Raw genomic sequence first — 20118 nt, 5'->3', positions numbered from 1 at the left:
TTTGTGACAGGGGCACTGAATAGTTTGTCTGATGACTGGGGAAAAAAAAAAAGCACAGTTTTTTTTTTTTTTAAAAAAACAAACACACAAAAAAAAAATCTGGGGAAAAATAAAGAAGTTGCAATTACCAGTTCTGTGAACAGATGAAGCACTAACCTGTGCTAAAGAGTGAGGTCTAGAAGAGGAAGCTGGGTATGTCTGACAGCAAATATTTTGTTATTTATACGACATAACTTCTGAATAGACTCTGAATAACATAATTGAATGAGGCTGCACCTAAATACCCAAATCAGTGTAGGATTCAGGTTTCCAAGGTTTTAAGTATTTATGATTGTCATTTATTACGTAGCTATGATAGAGTAACATTTTTGAGATGGCTGCTTCCAGGAATTCGGCTGTAAAGAAATTAAACAAGTAAGTTGAGATATTATGTGACCAGAAGGAAGGGAAGAAAAGGAAAAAAATTACCTCCAGGACAGGATTATATTCAGATATTCAGTCACTTTGAAAGAGTCAAAAATCAGAAATACATATAATGATCTGAAAATGGAGGTTGCTGCTCTGTGAGGCAAATTTTTTTTACATTTTTATAGTTTCTTTTATTGATAGTGATAGGTACACGCTGGCCTCGCAGTGTTGGGATGGCAAAGACTTTGCCAGCAAGGACAGTTTCACACAGTGAACACTGGAGGCACGAGGTCATGACCGCAAATCAATTTTATAAAAATTACTTTTGTAAAAATTGCTTTTGCTCTCAGCTCATTTGAGTATTTTCTTGAACTGAACCCGTCCTACCAGTAAATGAAAATACAGAAAGAGCTCACCCAGCATTTCCACCATTTCATGGAGAGCACAAAGGGAACAGGCAGATGGTTTTTACAAGGGTAGTTAAGCATTTAAGTGTGCATCATAACCAGTGCTTCACTAGATGTTCAAATAACCTTTGTAATCCAGCCTTCGATCTCTTTGATTTACCAGGAGATACACAGGTAGCCCTGTTTCCCTGCAGGCAGAATTGGGGTGTGTGATAGCGAAAATCACAAAATCCCCCGATCCCTCCCTGCCCAGTCTCTCTTGCAGTCAGCAGGCGCCTTGGCGTCACCGCCGGAGCGAGAGGCACTTGCCCAGCAGCTGCACTGCCACAAGGCGCTGCCTGCCCCGGGCTCCCGGCTCGCGTGGTTGGGGTCTCGGAAGCCCTGTATGGCCTCTGCTGGGATCCAGTATTTGGGGGAGGGGGGTGGAATGAGCTTTGCAGGGGAGCAAGGGGTAGCCTGCTTCTCGTATGAGCGTGGTGGCCGCCGGAGTTGCTCTGGAAGTAGGTCACTTGAGCAGCAGCCCCATTTCCCATCCCAGCAGCGCTCCTGGCTGCCGAGGGAGAAAGTGTTCTTCGTGCCACTCGCTGAACCTGGGACACAGCGCGGCTGATGATCCAAAGGCAGAAGAGCCGCTGAGTAAACAACCAGGAGAAAGACGGTTTGGTTGAGTCCCAGCTTCACAGCAGCACCGGCCTCAGTGCTGCCGGGCAATGCCTGAGCGCAGGAAAGAAACGGGATTTTGGATGGTCCCACCTGTTCAATTCAGATGCATAATTCAGTCAGTAAATGCTGACTGAGTTACGCATCCCCGTGCTTAACGTACGTGTGGCCCACAAGGCAGGCTGAGGTGCCTGTTCTGTGTCCCCACGCGCTGCCTAAGGAGCAGAGAGCCAGCACTCTGCCGGGTGAGCCTCTTGCTTCCCTTGAAGCCGTTAGCGCGGAGCGCTGCCGTGTGCAAGTCCCGATTTAGGCAAGTCTCCCAGTGCCTTGATTCCCCTTCTGCTAAAACTGAGGTGCTGATGCTCCCTTCTTGCATAAGGGCCTTATGAGAGTGCACACACTCATGATTTGATGTGACTAAAAAGGAATCAGATTTAGCAAGATATTTTTGCTTCACGGCTTGTCAGGGACTGTCTGGGCGATTCAGAGTCTTGCCTGCTGCAGCGTGCTGCTTGGAGATGTCATGTCCTTGTCAGCCAGTGTCTGAGTCAGTCGAAGAGCAGGAGTGCCATGCATAGCCCAACACAGGAGGAGCCTTCAGCTCTGAACAAGAGCAAAAAAAGGTTATTTTAACTGTTCAAATATGCAACATTTCATTCCTTTGAGACAAGCCCTAGAGCAGGAGGCAGCTTTCTGAATGCAGTCCTGGTCACACATTTGCCAGTTCAGTACAGACATGCTCTTGGGTCACTACTCTTTCCTTGTGTGCTGGGCAAGACCTGTCCCTAAAAGCACATATAAACGTCCAGGGCCTACGGCTGTTGAGCCGCTCCACACGTAGCTCTTGGAGCAGGCGCTGCCGTTGGTGGCAGAAGGCTGGAGGCCGAAGGGGTAAGCTAAAACATTTCCCTAAGTCAGCAACACCCCTCCTTTGCCCTCTCCCCACCTCTTCCCTCTCCCCTCCCTGCTTGGGGAAGAAGCCCAGGACAGGCAGGCGATGGCTGTGGACGGGGTGGCTTTGTGTTTGACCCCATGGCCGTGGCCACAGAAGCTCTTTAGGGAGGTACTCCATCCTGTTCAGAACTTGGCTCCAATTTGACACGAACTGAAATCTCACTAATGATAGCCAGAAGAGAAGGGACTGTGAGCTGTGCTTGGGAAACACCATTGAGGAAGATGGCTGGGCAGGGAACAGCGTTTAAAAAAAAATGTCATTCAAGAGTAAATTGGACACTGCTACTTTTGCATACACATGCTACATATTTTGGCCAAGATTTCCAAGAGTCTGTGCTGCTAACACTTGGGTATCTTCACAGACACACAGGATTCTAGGCAGTACTTGGCTGCCCTCTGAAAATCTGGATTATTTGAAGATGTTTCCCAAATAATATCCAGAAAGTTGAAACTACCAGAACGATCAGCCACTGGACTTACAGCAACAAAAATAATCAAAATGCTAATTAGCGAAGACAAGGTGTGTCAGAAGGCTGCGCAGGAAGAAAGTGCTCTTCTCTGAGAGCTTGGTTCCTGAGCTTCTCATAAAGGCTCTGCATCTTGCTCAGTCAGCATTGTTGTTGCTCCTCCACACCCGTCTGAAGTCACTGAAAGATGCCCTATTTCCTGACATAAATATTATTAATAGATACTCCAGGGCTGTAACCCAGCTCATCTGCTTCACTGGAAAACATGGGTACATGAACCTTCTATGTAGCTGCTTTTAGAAATTGCTACATCTTTGCTGTGCCAGTTCAGGACCATATAAATTCTGTTGCAAATTGTATGTTAAAAATGAGGTATGCTGCAACGGATGTGCAATAGGGTAAACACAATGAAAATCAAAGTTAAGACCAATGAAAATAGATTTTTTATGTATTAAATAATTTGCTAGGATGGTCAGTTATAGTATTTGCGTACCAGCACTATTAAAAAAGATTTGGCTAGGGAAAAGAGCAGTATGGTCAGCCCTTATTAAATGATACACTTCTTTAAACATGTTCTGGAAGGAAGCAATAAGAAGCCAATATCGTATTTTATTCTGGGGTTTCCATGACATCTGGGGAATTTTATAAGTTCCCCTTGTTGCCCAGAATAACAGTCTTGGAATGGAAGAAGAATAAGGAGCATTTCACAGCTACTCTGTCAGTCACTGCGGGGCATTTGTGGAATTCGGTGAATTTAGTTCCTTGAAATCAGTGCTGCCATGCTACCCTGGGGTGACATTTGGCCTCCCTGGGCAGCCCGTCAGCTTGGGACACCTGTGCCAGACGTTAGGGCTGGGGTGGGTAGGCTGGACCTACGAGCGTGCCTCCTCCCTTGCAGCTGAGAGGGGACGACTCAGGCAAAGGATTCTATCATAAGAGTCGGGACGAACTAAAATCTAAAACCATTTTCCCTGGTGCAGCTTCCATCCCTTATCCCCTTGTTGGTGCTCTCATTGCGCTGTCCCTTAGTGCTGTGATGGTGTGAAGCAACCCAGGCGGCAAGCACTGGCTGTGACAGACAGGCTGCTGTCTGGGCGGCCGTTCAGAGCTCATGGTCACCAGTTGCTCATTGGATATTGTGAGCACGGTGCTGCTGTGTTTATAGACACAGTAAGAAGTTTGGGAGTATCACGACCACTTAGCAGGCTACACAGTGAGAATTATGCTCCTAGGTGCTTCACGTTGAAGCCTACAGGAGTATGTAGGTGGTTTTCAGACATCAGCGCGTTGCCAAGCAGTGCATGAAGGACCTAAACCTTTGGGCAGTCCAGTGTTTGTAAGCATCTTGAGTTCATCCTTATAGGACCTAAATAAATAAATGTGCTTTTCTCACACCGAGGAAGGAAAATAGCCATTCAGAACGGCAGCCTGACTGTTGGGCGTTGTAGCAGTCGCATCACTATAGCAAAATATCTCATGGATCCTGTTTCACTGGGATCCCAATGCCGCAAATGTTAAATTCTTTATGAAGTCTGCTCCAGCAGATGGTGAGCATCGCCACGATGAAGTTCTGCTGCTGATCCCATTGTAAGGCATTTCTGGAAATGCCAGAATGTTTTCAGAAAATGTTGGCAAAAATCTCTTTTTAGAAATGGCTGTTGCTTATATGAAAAAGGCATATAATATCGCCAATGTACTTCGTGCTTTGCCTCTGCTCTGTCAATATAGTCACATTGTTCAGGGCCAATCTCTGATCTCAGGTTTGGAGGGTTATTTGCCACACAACAACCATGGGAAAAGAGAAGGAGAGAAATAAAAAAATGAATCACCCACATTCTGCCCGAATTCAGATCTCAGATTTCCCACATCCTGGTATTTAATTTCTCACAGAGTTACCAATGGTTGATCTCACGGCAGGATTAGTGGGAAGAAAAATGAGAGCTCCATTGAAACCAGACTTGAGTCTGGAAGGAAGGGACATGTGAGCTCTAGGACCCGGGAGATATCAGATTCAGGGCAGCGAATGGCTTCCACCCCTTCCCCTTCCCTGATTCTCATGCTTATTTTGAGGCAAAATCTGGAAACTGAAATCAGAACAGCAAAGAGACAGTTACAGTATGTTAGGCAGCTCACCCATTGCTTTAATAGTCTCCTGAGAACTGTGTTATATAGTGAGGCATTAACTGTAATTTATATTAGTATTTTTTTATGTTTAGGAAGAGGAGAATAGATTAACATTGAGGTATAAATTGCAGTAAATCTGTCTCAGTCCTACCTAAAAGAAAACATGTTTCCACCAGGATACCTTTTCTGATTTGATTATAGCATATAGATGTGTTCAATTGGAAAAGAAACTCCCATAAAAGGTTCTGTAATCAAAAGGAAATAATCACTATCTATTAAGTTGGACAGCCCCACTCACTTTGAATCAGACTGTCTTGCTTGGAGAAAGAAAAAGCTTCGCCCTGTGGTAGCACGGATTGCGGCACAGATGGAGCTTGAAAAGTTGGATTGCCGCTCTGTGCTGAAGAGGACCATACCTTATCGCCCTTTCCACCAGACTGTGTGGAGATATTCAAGAAGTTGAAAAAATCTTTAAATGCATCACTCTAAATCCGTTAGGAGTTGAACATATTAAGATGACAAGAAGAGTATGTCATTAAACCGTAACGACCCTTTTTGGATTACCTGGTATTTGTAGATTTATTGGCAAGATGGCTTAAATTAGGGATATATTTTTAGCCTGCAGCATTACATAATAAAATAGCAGCAGAATTCTTTGCAGTAAAAAAAGGGAAGGGATGGGGGGTGGTTTATTAAAACCAACACAAACTTCTCTGATTTTGCGCTTTTGCCTGCACAAAGAGGTGCTCCATGGTTACACAATCAGTAAAGTTTGCAAGAAAAGCATTTCCATTACCCCGTTTTGCTCAGGAGTCGTCGCCCTGCCTTTCAGTGCAGACCTGCTGTTTAGTCTGAAACTGAAAATTAAACCCAGAACTTCAGCTCTCAAAGTTAAATACTGTGCTTTGCTGCCAGCACACAGCCTCACCAGTGTCTGTGTGGTAAGATCGATGATTAAACTCTTCAGACGTTTTTAAAAGCATTTTACAAGTCTGTTAAGCTTTCGTGTTTTGGGTTGTTGTTTTTTTTTTTAAGAAGAAAATCATTTAGCTGAATTATACCACAGAGTCTCACGTGAACTCCGCTGAACCAGCTCGGAGAACCCCGCTCGCTGTCTTTCAGAAATATGTTTCTCATTTGGGGGTGCGTTTCTGAGCACAACCCAGGGAAGGTAGAGCCCTGTGCGTTCAACCCTCTCCTTCAAAACAACAAAAGCAGGGGGGAGAAGAGCCGGGGGAGACCGAGGAAGAGCGGCGGCAGCGGCGGAGCCCCCCGCGCCCCTGCTCGCCCCGAGGCCTGCGCCGGCGGGCGGCAGCGTGGCGCGCGCCGCTCGGCCTCGCGGCTGGCACTCGTAAAAATGTCACCGGTGCATTTCCACTGTGAAAGGCTCTTTTATCTCCCCTTCCCGCAGCCCCTTTCCGATGGGTACGCGGGGCCAGGCCCGGCGGCTGCCGCTCGGCCTTCCCGCATGGCTGGGCCCTAATGAGGTGTGTGCGGCTCTTGGCTGCAGGTTTTCAATCTCTTTCTTATTACTTCAAAGCTGCTGCTCCGAGGTTCAGACAAGTTTGATCACTTGGCAAAATATCTCAGCTGGGATTCAAAAGGGAAGACGCTTTGCTTTATTATTTATCATTACAGATAGATAGCTGTTCCCAAACCGCAGTTGCCAGTGGCTCCGCGGACGGAGCCGTAATGCTTTTTTAAGTGATAAAGGATTGGAGGTGAATAACTTCTGGCAGTTGCTTCCTGTCTGTAACAAGCAGTCGGTTTTAGGAGGGGGCGGAAAGGAGAATAGAAGTCTAACAGGCCTTATTTTATTCTCCTTTTCATGTTCTAAAATGGGGGGGGAGGGGAGGTAAATGATGTGGGTTTGACCTCCATTTCAAAGCCTGTCCTAGTGTTCCTTTCCCTACTCCGTTCTGGGAGACCTTCACCGTATTCCTTCCTCTGTCGCTCAACATCAAATACGCACGGATATCGGCGCTGTTTCAAGTACCACGGGGGCTCAGGAGGAAGGCAGACTCCCTCAGGTTTACCTGTGTGGGCTCCAGTATCCTTTGGGGCATTTCAGTGAACTGTACAAGCCTGAGGATTTTTAAAGGTTGGCATCTACCTTTTTTTCACTCTTTCATCTAATTATGAACATACGTATTAGTGATTAGAGACCATTATTAGAGCCTCTGCTTGCCTAACGCTCCGGTCTGGATTTTGGCTCTGGAGCGTGGTGTGCTGTGTGAATGCAGAGCAGTTTACCCCTCCTCCAGTTTACAGCCTCCACAAGAGGTTTGTAAGAGCAGCTTCTCAAAGTTGGGGTTAGTCCAGTTCGGTTGTATATGTTTGTAACAGCACCGCTGCCTTTTTTTCCTTAATATTTTATTTCCTTCTCACCAGAACTGTTTACATCTTGTAGGTTTGAAGTTCTCCAAGACAAAATATGTCTCTGTCGGTGTTAGCACAGCACCCGCGATTGCTTCAAGCACCATTTTCACTTTAGGTCTGTGCTTTGCAGACTTTAAATGGTGCTTCCTGCAAAATTCTTCTGACTGGTACTGAGATTTTGCTGAAGATTTTTACTCTCCTTTTAATCACATGGGGAACAGATTTTTTCAAAGTGTTTTGACCTCCTTAGGTCAAAAAGGCACTTGCTATACTCAGATGCCAAAACGCGTTTAAGAAATCTGGCCTGACGTAATTTAGACAGCTGAGTCTCAATTTCAAAAGGCTTCAGCAGCACAGGCTTCAGCGCTGAGCGACATGCTGCCTTGCAGAAGCCTCATTGCTGAGTTAACTTCAGGGCTGCTCTAAAACCCATGGCAAAGTTGGGCACCTGGAACTGAGGTTCGTTCAAGCCCATCTCTACGAGACGTTGAGAGGCAGAGCCTAAGGCAGGTACTTTTTAGGGTATCTAAAAGTCGGCCAGCCTAATTCCTGTCTCTGGAAGTTCTCAGTGTGAGCCCTCCTGGATTTAAAAATCCTGTGTCAGATAAGCCCGTTCTTTCAAAGTAACCAGAGAGTCTCATTATCACTCTATTGTATCAAACAGTTCTCCTAGTGGGAGATAAGCTAGGAGATAGAGAAATGTTTTTGAATCCCCCTTAATCTAACAGGAAGAAGAGACTTGAATCTAAGTTTAAAGAAGGCTGTCCTGTCCTGAGAGGATCCTCCTGAGCACTGTCCTGGTCCCCTCCAGTTATCTGAATCTGTTACTCAAGGACCAAAACTTGGCCAAGCCTTGGGAGACACTTCCTCCAGCAGAGGAAGGAGGTCTCTAGGAGTGGTTCCTGGGCATGCAAGGATGGTAGCTCGCTCTGACCTCTACCACTGTCGTTGGCCTGGGCCATGGTCACCAGCAGCTGAGTCCCAGTGCAGCCCCAGCAACATCCCTCTGGCTGCCCCAGCTAGTTCACTTCCTCCAACAGCTGGTGATGTGGATTATCCAGTAATCCCCATGAGCAGCCTTTTTGCTAGTCGAGCAGTGTTGTTCCAGCAGTGAAAGGAGAGGAGACCCTTCATTTGCTTGCTAACTGTGCCACACAAAAGCCACAGGCTGGTCACCTGCAGGACAGCATCAGCGTTTTGCTTTATTCTCTCTGCTTCCTTTCCATCTCTCACAGAATATATGATTATTTATATAAAAGCAGAGTGACTTCGACAGAAGAAAGATGCATCCTTCATACACAACAGTTTGGTGGGTAGGCTTCTTCCTAGAAGGTAGAAAACTCAGCTTGAAGTGTCTGCTTCAAATCAGAGAGCATGGGGATTTCAAAACAAGTCTGCATGTGAGTTTCCAAACCAGTGCTGTTGTATATATGCACACTCAAAGATGAGTCTTATTCTTGCTGTCTGTTGTGCATTGCTTTCCTAAGCGTGGAAACTTTGAGGACATCTCCAAGTCAAAATGATCTTTAAGACACTTGCCAGCCCTCAGACTACTCCCAAGAGCATTAGGCAGCTCTGCGCAGGCCCACCAGCATGCAGTTGGGCATTGGGAAAGTTAAGCAGCAGCTCAGCGAGGCTGCTTGCTAGTATCCAAATATTGGACTCACGCTATGGGCAAGTCTGTAGTCTTTTGAAGGCCAACATCCTTACATGACAAGGTGGGCCGTTACTGGCTAAGTCCGTAGGAACTTACACATTTAAAGCAAGAATGTTGGTTTCCAGTCCTTAAATCTCAACCCCAAAGTGCCCCATCAGCTGCCATCTCTCTGCTTGTCTCTCTGTTTATCTTTAACATCATTAAAGTACCGAGAGTTTTGCTTCCCTAGGGGGACCTGCCTGCTCATTACCACCAGGCCTGTCCCGTGCGGTAGTCAATGACTGCAGAAACAGTGCTGGGAGAGGGCGGGGGGTCTCAGAACTGCTCTGTAGGCAGAGTTTTTTAACTGTGCTTTTAGCCACCAAGCTAGAGTAGTTGTGCTCCTTCTTGCATATTAGCAGTGATGGTGCACTGAAATTTCTTGCTTGGGGGCTGGTTGACTTACATGTATTCCAATACGGAGTTTCTGTATTGGAATAATTTCCTTAGGTGCCCTTCTTAAAAACATGCTTTAATCCAGCAGTAAGAAGGGTTATGTGGCCTTTCTGTATATGGTCATGGTGATCTCTTCTGCCCTAATAAATCCCTTTATTGTGATGTGTGAAGTAAATACCTGCAACAATTTGAGCTCCGAATCCAGCTTCTGGAGTTAAACTTTGCCTTAGTGCTGAGTGACAGCTGTCACTGAGCTCGCCAGTGTGCTTTGCAGAGAGTGAAGTAGCTTGAAGCAGCAGATCCCACTCTAAGCTTCAGGCAGAGAAAACCTACTCTGAGTGACTGTTAGTGCTGTAATAATTTCTAAAGCGGTTTGGTGCGTTGGCTGTGGAGCAGTCAGGATGGCAGTGTGTCTCAGCTGGGCACAGCCTGGGCCCCTGCGTCTGCAATAGGAGCCACTGGCTTCAGGGACTCCTCCGAAAATATTAGCTTGCATGCCAGGGGATTTCAGACAAGTTAACAGCAGACAATGGTCCACAGTTTGCAAGTTGCTCTTGTCAGCATTTCTTTTTGACATATCTATTCAAGCATACCCTCTCGAGCTTAGAAAGCAGCCAGCAAAATCTGTGCCAGTAGCTAATTCTTTGTTATAAAATAAAAGCTCTGACAAATTCAGAGGCTCCATATGTAGCATTACTGTGGTCCTGAAGTTCATCTCCCAAAATTTGTTCTAGATTTTTAAATCCATGGTTCAGAAATTCATGAGCAGAAGGTGAAAAAATTGAATTGCCAGCTGAATTGCCAGTGAGTTTCTTGAGGCAAAGACAATTAACCTTGAAGTAGCCATAAAGGGGCTTTGCCCCAGGGTATTAGAACAGAACAAACTTTTTTACAAAAATGCCAAACAGTTGCCCTTCTGCAGGTGGGGAGAATGCTCCTCTCAAACACCAACAATTGTCTCATCATCAGGTTTTGTTGTGACCACGTTGTGGGCATCCACAAAAAAAAAGGAGTGCAGAGGATGTACAAAGACCGAACTAAGCCTGTCTGTTCTGGAGGACACCAGGATGCTACTGGCTGCTTGTACTGCCAGAAAAGTAGCCTGCACCAACCAAACGTGGATCACCAAATAGAGGTCTTGGGCCACAGGTAGAGCTACATTTCACCCACGCAGGATGTCATGGGAAAGAAGTCTCTCGGGAACACGGGGTGACTCTGACCTGAAAAGATACTGTAGTTTAAATACGGTCATTCGTTGCACAGCTCCATTCTGGATGGTGCCACGTCTGAGCTTTAGGAATGAAGTGCACATGTTAGTGGTTATCACCTCACGTATTCCTGCAGTATACATCAGTTTGTTTTTCTGCAGTGGAGAATCAGAGATGCAGCATCATAGGTCTAGAGAGGGTTAGTGGGTCCACATATCTCGACACTGCTGTTCTGTGCCCTTTTAGGTGTCCCAGGGGATCACAGGCAGCCACACAGAGCAGGCAGACATGACACATGAGACCAGCACCCTTCTGGCCTGGCTGCTGGATACCAGATGAGATACCCAGGGCATCTAAAACAGCCCCAGGCTCCTATCTTCAGGCAACCAGATCCCACCAAGGGTGTTGTATCTTGAAATCGTGTGTTGGGCAAGCCCACATAGGCATACTGGCTGCAGATAGCACTTCTAGATATCTAGAAGTGCTTCTGCAGATATCAGAAGCCTGCTGTCCTGCCTCCTGGTCCTTTTTGTTACCTTCACCACTGTTAAATCAGCGCTAACAACAGCGGTGCCAGCTCCCCACGGAGTAGCCCTTCAGAGGGCAGGTACCTGCTGTGAGCCATTGGGAAACATTTGTCCTTTCTCTCCTGCTGGGGCCCAACATCAGTGAGAGGTGAGGGTCCCAGTCCGGTGTCCACATCTGCCAGCCGCTTGCCAGTGATACCCCTCAAGAAAAGACCTGTTAAACATTTGTGCACATAGGAGCTTTGGAGAAAGCCTTCTTGCTGCTCTTTTTTGAGAGACACAGCAGCTCCCCATCGCTCCCTGCTTGGCAGGGCAGTTACAGCAATTAAGGGTGGAAGCAGCTTAGGGTGCTGGCCGCAGTTTGTCGTACAATGACACGCTATGACCTGTAGCAACTTGGGATAAACGTACCCGTTGCATGGGACAACCAAGGACAGGACCTGCCAAGTAAAACCGCCCGTGTGGCACATCCCCGTGTCAGTCAGCCCCTGAGGATACATGTATGGGGGGCACATGGATGCATGGGATATTGTCTTAGCAGCAGGGAGTAGAGTAAAGCCTGAGCTATGCATGTGAGTGTTTACCCTGCCCTTCAGGTGCTTGTCCTATTCACCCTGAGCTCTGCATGGCTGTAGCTTCCCTGTTAGCTGGATCCGACCTGGTTAGTTTGAAGCTTTCTCAGGTTTCTCTTTGCAGTCTGCTGGCCCAGCTTCTTGCTAGCTTGCTGCAGCAGAAAACAAATAACCAGGGGAGTAGCTGTTCAAGGCAAAACTGGGTCGATGAACGTTTACGCTCAATTAACACATGTCACCATTCTGTCTCCACAACTACAGTGAATGCACCTAAAAAGTGAGAACAACCTGAATTAAGGCTGCCGCGTAACCTGAAACCTTTGCTTCTTGGCTGAGCCCTTCCTGTGGTGGTGTTGCTGAATTTATGCTCTGCATGGCTATCGCACTGTGACTGAGTGACTTGGATTTCTCATGTCTGCTCTAATGACTGTGCTTCTTGATTTTTGCCCTTCTCGTCAACTTGATCAGAAGCACACCTGGACTTACAAAATATTTAACTCCAGCCCCAGTTCCTCCTAGGACTTTTGACCAAGGGTCTGATCCTATGATACATGGCTATGCCATCGACCTTGGTGGGTCTGTGAGGGCTTGTAAGTGCCTGGAGGGTGCTAACTGATGGTAAAGCGTCCTTCCCCTGAGGTTCCCAGTGCTCTGACATGCCAAGGAATGCACTTCAGTGGATCTCTGGCTGAAATGATTCAGTGCAGAGCCGGTTTGCAACTTCTAAGGGGTGCACAGTTTTCAAAATGCCTGCCCCCCTCCATCTTCTGGGGAGAAGTGTGTGTGCGTGTGGGTGCCATAGAGGCAAAGAGTGGGTTGAGGATCACAGCAGCACAACCTTCTGATATTTGCAACCGGTTTTTCACAAGTGCAAAAAATCCTTCTCTGTTCCTGTCTTATACATCTGCATTTTCTCTTTCAGAACCTCTACTGGCTTCTTCCTTTGGGTCCCTCCATGCATATATGTCTGATTTGTATTAGCCCTTTGTTTGAATTGTAAGCACTTCAGAGCAGCAATCATGTCTCCATCTGTGTCTTGACAAGGGACTTACATGATAGGTTGGCTTAAAACCACCCATCTGCAACTGAGCTATCTTAGGCTTTTGCAAGGAATGAACTTAATGAAGGAAAGTTTTCTTTTTGCTGCACAACAGTCTGATCCCTTTGCCAGCTTTTCTTCATGAAAAAAAGACTTTCCCAAGACTGATGTGAATTTGAAGTCTGCCAGTCTCGAAAATTTTTTAATAGTTAGTTTATTATTTAAACTAGGGGGGGGGTATCTTGATTTTTTGTTTCTCATCCTTCCAGGTACTACAGGTACATACATTTGCATGTACATATGCAAATGAGAGAAACTCATTCTTCATTACATGAACCTATATATACACATGAAGGAAGAGCTTCTCATTAATTTTCTTGGTCACTGTAGCAGGGGCTACAAGGAAAAAGAAATATTGTGAGATTCACAGTAAAAATCACTAGAGTGGGCAAAACTTTAACTAAAAGTAGCTCTTTGTGGCCACCCTGGCTGGGCTCTGAGTATGTCCTTCCACATACTTTGCCACTCCTCCATCCTTCTTACGCTGTGATCGGAAGTCTACCTTCATGGAAAATGAGCCCATGAAGTTTCAGTAGTCTCCTGACAAGCCAAGCATAAAACGACGAGAGCTGCTACTTGGTGCTCACGCGTGCGCTGCTGTCTTCTGGGAAACAATGATGAGGGGCTCAGGGCTGACCACAGTGCTGTAAGGAATTAAGCACGCGATCATCACCAAATACCAAAGCACGTCTACCTGTATTATTTTAAGAGCACAGAACCCACAGTCGTAATTTTTAACTGAAATACTTGGCTTGGAGGCAAAGCCAGTGTCTGCCACGATCATCCCGAGTTCTGAATTAGCAAGGCTCAGACCAACATATTTTGCACTGTCTCTCCACATGCAGCCCAAATTAGCCCTTCGTTAGGTGCCTGTAGACACCATTTTTCTTCTTGACTGAAATGTTGTAACAGTCACAGTCCCGTTCTGCGGGGAAGATAAGCAGGGAAAACGCATTACGCGTTAATGGGATTCGATGGAGTGTGAGCTCAGGTCCCCCAGTGCTGCCAGGGATAGAGTAAAATTGGCTTAATCGTTTCGTGAGTCGGGGATCATTTTTGTAGCAGCATTGTGAATATAACCCTGCTACAACTGGTCACGAGTTGTTGTGAGGAAGAAATTATCCTTCTGCATGATAGATCGGTGTCTTCTGGAATTTAAATATTAATTGAAAATTCAAGGTCAGAGGGCAGCTGACACTTGACTTTGCTCTCTTTCCTCCGTCCACGGCTTTGATCATGCTACATCTTCCTTTGTGCCTGGTGCTCGAGAGAGTACCCCAGGGTCATGGCCTGTTTCCTAGTCAAGAGGTATAAACCTACTGGCTTAAATATCTGAGGCCCAAGCTTTAACGGGGGGGTAAGGGTACGAAGGGAGAGGGGGGAACGCTTGCTTCATGCTTTTCACATTTCCCACATAACCCAAAGCAGACTAAACAAAACCAGTGTGAAATCTCATGGCTTGATGCTGCTATGGTTATATTTTTTAAGCTGTCATCCATTCATTTATACTTACGTTTATTCCCTGGATTTACAGCTTTTTTTTCAGCCTTTTCTTGCGGGGAGGTGGGGGGGAGGTTAAAGCCTTTTGAAAGGAGATTGCAGTGAGCAGTGGCCTATGATTAAAGCCCAGTGTTTTTCCTTGATGCTGCTCCTCTGCAGCAGTGTCACACATGGTAGCATTTAGGAGCCCTTCACAGCTGAGGTGTTTCAAACACTAATGAATGGAAGTTTGGTCATATAACGCAGGCAAGCTTTAAGGCATGCTTTGCTGAATGGTGTACTGTAGTGGCCTGGGAAAGGAAGAGAGTTATAAATTGTGTCAGTTAGCCACCCAGACAAAATGAAGCCATGTGGAAAATCAAATCTATTAAAGTATGAAGACTGTTATAAGCTGTTTTAAGCTGGTCATTCTTAAAAGGTCTCAGTTGGCTGAGGGGGTAAATTCCTCTTCTTCCTAGATCTTTTTCACGTGCTGTCTTAGGCAATGATGTGCAGCGTTTGATAAAAAACAACTTCTCACTGACAGCCGCTTTTATCAGAAATGTGTATTGCCCCCAGTTTACCGCCCATGTCCTGAAAGGTACTGCACATTTGTCGAATAAGCAGCATAAGAGCATCGTGTTTGGTCAGGCCTGCTGACGGCAAACGTGAAGGCAGCACTAGGGCGGAGGAGGACAGCCGATGGGGAGGAGAAGGCTTCCCAGAGCACCCGCTTAACATTGGATACCTGCTCAAAATGCTTTCCACCTTCTGGCTGCCCATGTCTGCTGGCCCTAAGAGGCCCATGACAGAGCACGGCACAGAGAACTTTTTCTTGGCACCCCCTGGGGTAGGAGGAAAGCCTGGCAAGGCACAGTGGGAGGGTCAGAGAGCAGGGAACCTCCTTCCCCGGGTGGCTTCCTGAGGTGTCACAGCAGCTGTAAAGGGCATTTTGTTAGCTCCGGACGTAATTGTCAGCTGCGTGAGAGAAGAGTGAGGTGGCAGCCTAAGACGCACAGTCGCCACAGTATTTTTTTCTGTTTGTGTATTCTAGGAAGAGACTGAAGAAACGTCCTCACAAGAATCGGCAGAGGAAGACTAGGAGACCGCACCATGCAATTTCTACCTCATCAGCAGTTGGGTCTTTTGAAGGGAGAAGACACTGCCTTGACCACTTATTTTCTATTGCCATGGTCTTTCCACTTTTGCCTGGGGGGAAAAAAAATAATCGCATAACCTTAAAAAGGATTTGACTAATCATCTTCTTTGTAATCCCTTCACAGTCCCAGGTTTAGTGAAAAACTGCTGTAACACACAGGGGACACAGATTAACGATGCAACTTTTAATTACTGTTTTCTTTTTTCTTAACCTACTAATAGTTTGTTTGAGCTGCTAAGTAAGGGTGAATGGGTCAAGAAGAGCTCCAAATCAGGTTTATGTCATTCACTGCACTGCATATAAACAAGAAACTTGTAACATAGTCATTATAAAGGGCATTGAAATAGGAAAGGCTGGGTGTGTAACACTAAAGCCTTGCAACACTTCCAGCAACCCACTCCCTACTTAGTGAACTCCCTGTTTTAGAACACCAAAGATAAGGGATAGATACTACTCTTTTTTTTTGTAACCTTCTTGTAGACTTGTACTTGATTTTTTTTTTTTTTTTTTTTTTTAAGACTTACTGTTATTTCAGGAAAAAAATTGAAAGCTGATCTTTCACTTCATTCAGCTGGTAATTGGAAGAAAGAAATCAACCCGAAAAAGGTACTTTCATTTTGCAAAAGGGAAGAAAGACAAAGATACGTTGTATAGTTACAGATACAAACATATCAGCAGTAGTAGTAGTAGTAGTAGTAGTAGTAGTAAACAAGACGAACAGCCCTCATCTTCTGGACAATAGGAAGCCAGATGGAGTTGGCTTTCTGTAGAGCCAGGCGTTTTCTATGGAAACAAAAATGACTGACACCAAACACTCTTATGCCATTAATGACTAAGTCTTTATCGAGAAAAGTGTTTTAAAACATACAGAAGGGTACCTCAAAATTAATCATGAATTTATCTGAACATAAATAATCCAGATGTTTTGCTTAGTTTTGACTAATTCCACTCGCCCCGTACCAGTATTTCAAAAGAATTGAATCTCTCCTCATTACTCATCAGTCATGATGTAAGAACCAACACCACGTACCTCAGCTAAGCTCGTGCATTACTTTAAGCAATGTATTTTGACATAGGATGGTTCACCGAGCACCTCTGTGCCAGTGGCATTTCTCCATCTTTTCATTCAAAGCAGCACTTTTAGCACCAGATGCAATATTACCCCACTATTCAATACTACCTCTGATTTTTGCAAATAACTCAACAGACTGATAAATACATGCTGCTATACACATTCAATGCAGGAAATTTTTACTGGGTAGATAATCATGAGTATCTGCATTTTCCCCTTATTTCTACTTCAACACTTAATTGCAGTTAAGGAAGCAATATCTTTATTGTGTTTCGGCATGACTATGTATTTTTCTTTCTCTTGGTTTGTTTTTGGTTTTGGTTTTGTTTTTTTTTTTAATGTACTTACCCTATTCTCTGCTAGACTTCTGTGTAATGTACTGTTAACTTGAATATATTTTTGTACTGAATTGCTGATAGGTTTGTAAGGATAATTTTCTTCAATGACACTACATGACATAGAAAAAAATTTAGCTGTAATGTTTAAATATTACTGTCCAAGTTTGTACCTCAAATGAATTGTTTAAAGAAATGGACTAATTGATTGACAAAGACCTACCTCCAGACTTTAAATGGAATGAACTTGTTACTTTCAGCATTAGTTTTGAGACGTTTGAAACAGTTAGGACTGCAACTAATCCCTAATTCAAAACTATTTTTGTAAAATAACTTGTGGAAAATGAACACATTTTAAATTACTTTCGTATTAAAAAAAAAACTGAACAAAAAAAAACCTTCAAAGAAACTTGAAGCTTTGTAGGTGGGAAGCAACAAGCTCAGCTTTTGCATAATGCAATCACAAATATGTGTTTTAAAAAAAATAATTAGTAGATTGTAAGAAAATACTTGACAAGTATTTTCGTGTATTTTACACAAATGTGATTTTGTAATATGTTTCAGCCAGATTTATTTTAAATGCTTCTTATGTAGAGGTTTTTTATTCTCCTCTCTCTCACTTTCGTTGTTCTTTCTCTCTCTCTCTCCTCTCTTATTTCATTTTCTCTATTTCTGTTTTATTCCCTTCTTCCTCTCTTTCCTAGTCAGTACTTTGTACCATTGTATTAATAACTGGGCCAGGGGTAGTTTCTCAGGAAGGCGTCTGTTGGTATGGCTTTAGTACCGAGCCAAATGCAGTTAAAGATAACTACTTACTGGCTTCTTCCAAGAGGCAGTGTCAAGAAATGCGGACCTCCTCGAAAGCCCGCAGAGGGTTCAGTGACGGAAATCGCTGAGAAAGAGCTGATCGGAGTATTACAACCAGGCACGTTAATATTAAGTGAAAGAGAAATAATCCTAGCTATACAGTAGCTCTAACAGGCCAAATCCAGCGTCACTTGAAGGCAGTAGAAGGAAGTCTGCTGACTTCAAAGGGCATCGAATCAAGCCTTAGCAAGTCCCGTTTGGGGTTTTTTTTGCATTTTTTAAAACCACAGTATTCAGTGGATGACACAGAAATAATCGCTGGGTGTGTGTCACACTTCAACCTCCGAGAGACTTACCACTCTGATGAACTGAATCTTGTATTTTCTATATATTGTAGTACAATCAAAACACATTACTACCTCTTAGGGCCTACTATACCTCATTTTTTCAGACTGAAAAATTGCATGTGGCCATTGAATCAGTGAGAACATCATAAAATTTTTTATATATATAGTTTATTTTTGTGGGAGATAAATTTTATACGACTGTTCTTTGCTGTCATTGGTCACTGCTAACTAAGACTGGACATTTAACTCTTCTACCATTTCTGCAAGAGAGGTGTGTTTGCAGGAAAAAAACGCTTCAAGATGTTTGACTACAGTTTACTTTTTCTTTTGAGTGTCTTCTAACTTTTTGCTTTGTTCTTCGTGTAGAGTTGCTGTCTACGATTGTACTTCGAATCGCTTGCTTGTTGAAAATGTTCCTTTAATGGATTATCACAGTCTGTTCAGCACAATAAACATAATAGCCTCTGTGATCCCCATGTTGTTCGATTCCTAGACTTTTGTCACAGTTCCATAAAATGGGTAATAAAGTTTGGTCACAGTGACCAAATTTGTAAAAACTTTGCATGCAAGTAGTCTTTTTTTGTCCCAGGACCGGAGGCGTGTGCCTTAGAAGAAGTGCATTTGCTGTTAGGGGTCCCAGGGGTGGGCACTCGGCAGAGGGACACGTCTTACGAGGCTCCCCTAAAGGTGAGGCACCCGTTCCTGGCCTGGCACTCACTGTGCCGAGCTAAGGGCGAAGCCGTGCCCCTGGGGAGCAGTGATCCTACCCACCAGGCGGGAAACACCATAGCACGGGCCAGGCTGAAATGGGGTTTGTTGCCTGGCCTCGGACCTGCCTCTCAGGGGGTCCGCCAAGATGACGAGCCTTCTCCTCTTTTTTAGGCAAGATCGCAGTTTGCATCCAAGCTTGTGGAGTTTCCGTTATGGGCCATTAGGTTAAAAAGAGCAGGTACTCGGAGCAGCAGGGACAGGGATGTGGCTGGGTACGGTCTGGGGCACAAACTGAGGAGCTTGGGAAACTCTGTGTGTTTGGCACAGGCAAGTTGGGCAGGATTCTTCTGGCTTCTCCTCTTTCATTTGCTCTTACACGGTCCCCTGGCCTGTTACAGTGAGATTTAAAGATTGTGGTGCAACCATGCCTCTCTCACCTAAGGTGATTGTTCAGATATGAATGCCTCAGATGTTTAGGTTTACACATTCTTTGTGTTCACTCATTTGCAGACTCTCTGCCTAATCCCTTTTGGCCTAGTAACCTCTGCTTTCCCAAGGGCTTCACGGCATGTTCCCTTTGGACTCAGTTACTTGTAAAATAACCAAAATACAATCACAAAAAAAGCATTCAGTAGTAACACCCATTCAGTCCTGAGTCAGAGATGTGAGTAATTGCATTCATCACATTATGTATCCTCCTCTCCTTTCTCACCCTGCTTGGTGGTATTAAAGGATCGTTCCACTTTTCAGTCTTCCTGGTGATTTTCTTCCCTGTGGTTGCCATCACTTGGCTCTTCCTGTTACTTTATCTGATGAGATGCTCCAGCTGTAACCCACACACCTGATGGATCAGCCAAGTGGCTGAACTTCTGCTACCCTGTGCTTAGCTCCCCTTTACTTCTTATTAGTCATTCCTCCAGCTTGCTTCACTCCCACTTCCCTTCTCGGGGCATCTTCCAATAAACTTCTGCACGCTTTGTGCCACAGTGGGACTATTTGTGTGTATAAAACGAATCGGCTTCTGCAGGATCGAGAGTGCTTTATCCAAGATGCCTGTGGCAAGGGTCATATTAAGTTTCTGCTTTTGCTTTCCACTCCCACCACATCACATCCCCAAAAAGACAGGGAATTACTGAAAGCTGGCGCTGCCAGTGCCTTCCACAGCAATTTAATTGTCCGTAGCTTTTTTCAAAACCAAACCATCTGGTCCGGTCATCATTAGAGACAGGATCCAGCGCAATGGCAATAACATGTTCCTCTGATCGCAAGAGAGGAGTCAGATTTGTCACACCTCAGACTTCACCTGAAGCC

General features: G+C 45.0%; 1 protein-coding gene across 1 annotated transcript in view; it reads left to right on the top strand.

Annotated features, from left to right (window-relative positions):
* HMGA2 (high mobility group AT-hook 2) overlaps positions 1-18572 on the top strand; it is a 121255-nt gene extending 102683 nt beyond the window's left edge. Inside the window, exon 5 of the mRNA XM_030003180.2 lies at positions 15431-18572. Coding sequence (XP_029859040.1) covers positions 15431-15478 — 48 coding nt within the window. The 3' untranslated portion in view covers positions 15479-18572. The remainder of the gene's footprint in view (positions 1-15430) is intronic.
* The last annotated feature ends 1546 nt before the right edge of the window (positions 18573-20118 follow it).

Source organism: Aquila chrysaetos, chromosome 26 (assembly GCF_900496995.4).
Source record: "Aquila chrysaetos chrysaetos chromosome 26, bAquChr1.4, whole genome shotgun sequence".
Taxonomy (NCBI): domain Eukaryota; kingdom Metazoa; phylum Chordata; class Aves; order Accipitriformes; family Accipitridae; genus Aquila; species Aquila chrysaetos.
The sequence above is the reverse complement of the archived record's forward strand: the minus strand, read 5'-3'. Positions and strand labels throughout refer to the sequence as shown.